The 4,353-nt window shown below is 35.9% G+C and overlaps 1 protein-coding gene across 1 annotated transcript in view; it reads left to right on the forward strand.

Moving 5' to 3' along the window:
- The window catches only part of LOC103193961 (tRNA-splicing endonuclease subunit Sen15-like), a 114,210-nt gene extending 113,465 nt beyond the window's left edge, over positions 1-745 (forward strand). The window contains 1 exon segment of the mRNA XM_042780308.1: positions 216-745. Within this exon segment, the coding sequence (XP_042636242.1) occupies positions 216-745 (530 nt within the window).
- The last annotated feature ends 3,608 nt before the right edge of the window (positions 746-4,353 follow it).

A 4,353-nucleotide genomic window follows, 5' to 3' on the forward strand; every position in this document is an offset into this window, starting at 1 on the left:
TATGAGTCGGAAGCGACTTGACGGCACCTATCAACAACAAAAATGGAATCTGATCCAGATTCCATCAACATTCTTTAAGGAGATGGAAAAAACAATCTCTTAATTTCATATGGAAAGGAAAGAGACCTCAGATAAGCAAAGCACTACTGAAGAAGAACAACAACAAAGTAGGAGGTCTCACAGTTCCCAATCTCAAAACCTACTATGGGGCTAAGGTAGTCAAAAACAAAACAAAAGCAAAACATGGGATTCCAAACCAACCCCAGGTTGCAACGGCCTTGGCCAGGTCAGCATGGGCAGTGGAGGTGGCGGTAGCTGGGACATGTGGGCCCCTGAAGACGCCTGGATGGGCACCCACCTTAAGTATTTAGATATGATAGAATCAGATATAGGAGATGCTACCCAAGTTTATATAGCGTTCTAGGTTTACCTGGATCTCATGGAGAGTAAAAGTTGGCATGAAGTAAACTGTGTGGTATTACCAGAACTCCAGCTCATCTGCCTTGTGGGTACTGAAATAGGAGGAGAAAGGTTACAGACTATAGTGGCAACACCCAGCAGTGCATCCCTCAGCCATAACAGGATAAGGGAGATCTTAAAGGCATCTGGAAAATTGCAGGGAGACCCAGATTTGCCAATGTCATTTACTTTGGCCATAGCACAGTCCGATTCCACAATAGGCTATTATAAGCTCACTGATGGATTTATGCTGCCAGACCATCAGAATATTTCACTTAGAAGATGACAGCTATACTTCTTGATGTTTACTTTGTTCATAAGAGATTGGATTTAAGACTCATCAACTTGGTTATCTTTCATTTCAGAGATAGTCAGCGTTAAATCCGCGGATTCATCCCATAAGTTTTCTTTCTGAAGAATAAATAATTCCAAGTAGAAAAATGTCATTTTTATTAAAAAATATAGAATAGTTGCTCTAGAACTTTCTTATCTGGAGGCAGTTTAATTACAGTTGTAAACAGGTTTATGTTAAAGATGTGTTCAGAAAAGTAGAACACACTTTCTTCTGCAGTCCTACACTCATACCCGTCCCTTTGTTCATTGATGTCACTGCTAGCTCATTGTTTGGTCTGCCACATTTTCCCTTTACTCAATACTCGTACTCCCATATCTTTTTGGCCACTACAACTAGCCTGGAGTGGTATTTCATATACACTGATGTTTGGAGAGTTTCTCTCTGCTTATTCATCCTACAGTATAATGTAAAAGATTTCTTTTGATTGTTTTTCATGTTGTAATTATTCTTATTCCTCTCTTCAGTTGACTTGAAGACAAAACTAAAAATATGCTCATCCAGCCTTTATATTTATATGTCTAGATTAACAGGGACCAGAGAAGTACTTGGTCTTCCTTTCTGTTCTTATAATCAGCATCCTTATTATCTCATACCTGAAATATTACAAGACATAGCGCGGGAAGTTCAGCCTTAAAAATAACTGCAGGAGGTAGACTGTTTATTCCACTTTTGTTAATCTCTCTCAATTAAGTTGTACAATGTATGAAAAATTATATGCACAATAATGTTCCCAATAGCATGATTTGTAATATTCTGAATTATAAACCACTTAAAAAATTTAGGGCAAGGATCAGCAAACTTTTACTTCAAAGGGCCAGGTGGTAAATATTTTAGTCTTTGCAAGCCATATGTATCTGTCACAATTTCTCATCTCTGTCATTTGTCTTTGCAACCACAGACAAAATATACAGAATGAGTATGCATTTGTTAAAAAAAGAAATTATTTATAAATGCACAACCATAGCTTGCTAACCCCTGGTCTAAGGGCAAGGGTCAACTACTTTTTTTTTTTTTTAATTGGAAAGGAAGTAAATATTTCAGGCTTTGCAAGCCTTATACAGACTATCACATGTTCTTGTTTCTTTACAACCTTTAAAAATTAAAAATTACTCTTTGCTTGTGAACTGTATGTACCAAAACAAACCCTGGGCCAAATGAAGTCCATCTGCCAACACCTGGTCTAGTGAAATATCGATAAACATATATATATATATATATATATATGCATTCATTAAAAATTACTAATGAATATTATGAAAAAAAACATGAGATGAGAAAGTGTTATATTAAGTGAAAGACCAAGATACAAAAGTATATGAATGGGTATGCTTATAACTGTAAATAACACACAAAGCATAAAATAAAAGATGACAAAGTAAATACAATTGCTAACGATGTTTGTGGTAGGATGGTAGGGTGATAAATGGATGACTTTCTCTTTTCCTGATACTTCACTTTTTCTTTAACCTATTTGTATTACTTTTATAATAAAAATGTTTTAAAATTAAAAAAAAAAATACATGGTATGATTACAATGATAAACGTAGACCAAGGGAACAGAATTGAGAACCCAGAAGTAGTAGATCCATACATGGACAGTTGATCTTTGACAAAGGTACAGAATCCAACAAATAGAGAAAAGACAGTCTTTTTAACAAATAAAAAAAAACTCACTGTTGTCAGGTGGATTCAGACTCATAAAATAGTGTTGGCAAAATTGGATATCCATTTGCAGAAAAATAAAACAAGATATATACCTCACACCATGTATAAAAACTAACTCAAGATGGATCAAAGATCTAAATGTAAAATGTAAAACTATAATGATCATCATCAAAAAAAAAAAAAAATCAGTGCTAACATGTGTTGTTGTTATGTGCCATCCAGTTGGCCCCAACTCATAGCGACCCCTTCTTGGATTTCCCAGGCAGTATCACTACGGAAGTAGATTGCCCAACCTTCCTTCCGAGGAATGGCTGGTGGGTTTGAACTGCCAGTCTTCTGGTTAACAGTCAAGTGCCTTAGGCACTATACTACCAGAGCTCCTTCGAGGGCTAACAAAGGTGCCCTAATTTATGGCATAAATAGATTATTAAACATTACCAAAATACACCAACAGCAGAAGATAAAGTACATGACTGGGACCTTCTAAAAATAAATTCTGTGTGGATCAAAAAACTTCTCCAAAACAGTAAATAAGAACCTGTATTTAAAAAAAATAAATAAATTCACTGCCACCGAGTGGATTCCGACTCATTGTGATCCCTCCTTGGGTTTCCGAGGAGGTATCTCTATGGAAGTAGATTGCCCAGTCGTCTTTGGAGGAGCGCCTAGTGGGTTTGAACTGCCAGCCTTTTGGTTAGCAGTCAAATGCCTCAGGCACTACACCACCAGAGCTCCTAACCTATAGACTGGGAATAAATATTTTGTGATGATTTAACTCTAAAATTTATAGAAAACTTCAATACCTCAACAACAACAACAAAAAAAATCCAATTAAAAAATTGGCAGAGGACATGAACAGACACTTCCCCAAAGAAGATATTCAGGTGACTAACAAATATATGAAGAAATACTTTCAATCATTAGCCATTAGAGAGATACAAATAAAAATAATAATGAGATACCATCTCACCCCAGCAACAATAGCAAAATGCAATATGACAAAAAACAACAAATGCTTTCTAGGGTGTGCAGAGATTTGAACTTTCATATACTGCTGGTGGGACTGTAATATGGTGCTATTACTAAGGAAAATGGTAAAGTGCATCATTAAAAAGTTGGAAACCGAAATACCATGTAATCTAGCAATCCCACTACTAAGTATATATTCTCAAGAAGTGAGAGCTGTGACATAGATACACCCATGTTTGCCACAACAGTATTAACAAGCAAAGAGATGGGAACAACTTAAATGTCTATCAACGGACGAATGGGTAACCAAACTATGGTACATATACACAATGGAATACTACACAACATTAAAGCGTAATGAAGAATCTAAAAAACACCTCATAATGTGGATGAACTTAGGGGACATTATGCTGAGTGAAATAAGTCAATTACAAAAGGTCAAATATTATATGAGTTCACTATAATAAAGTCAAGGGAAGGTTTACACATGGAAAAAAACATTATTTGATGGTTACCAGGGATGGAAGGGGTAGACAGAGAAAACTACCAACTAGGTAAGAGATACGTATTAATTTGGGTGAAGGCAAAGACAATATATAAAAATGGGTGACCAGCATAATAACACTAAGGAAAAGGATGACATGGAGAGATACACAAGAGTTACAGACAACAAAGATAAAAAGTATGACACACACAATCCTGCATTATCAGTAATGAAAATAATGATCTACCAGTGGATATATAGACAGACAGGCAAGATGACAAGGTATAGGCAGGCAAAACCATATTTCTATATACATATTTGTATGTGCTATAAAATGTCCATGTATAAAGTAGAGCTAACAGGGGGCAGAGTTATGAACACCTTTTAGGCATAACTAATACTTTGAAGGAATGAGCCTGCA

Source organism: Orycteropus afer, unplaced genomic scaffold (assembly GCF_000298275.1).
Source record: "Orycteropus afer afer isolate SDZICR_OR568_19922 unplaced genomic scaffold, OryAfe1.0 scaffold00003, whole genome shotgun sequence".
Taxonomy (NCBI): Eukaryota; Metazoa; Chordata; class Mammalia; order Tubulidentata; family Orycteropodidae; genus Orycteropus; species Orycteropus afer.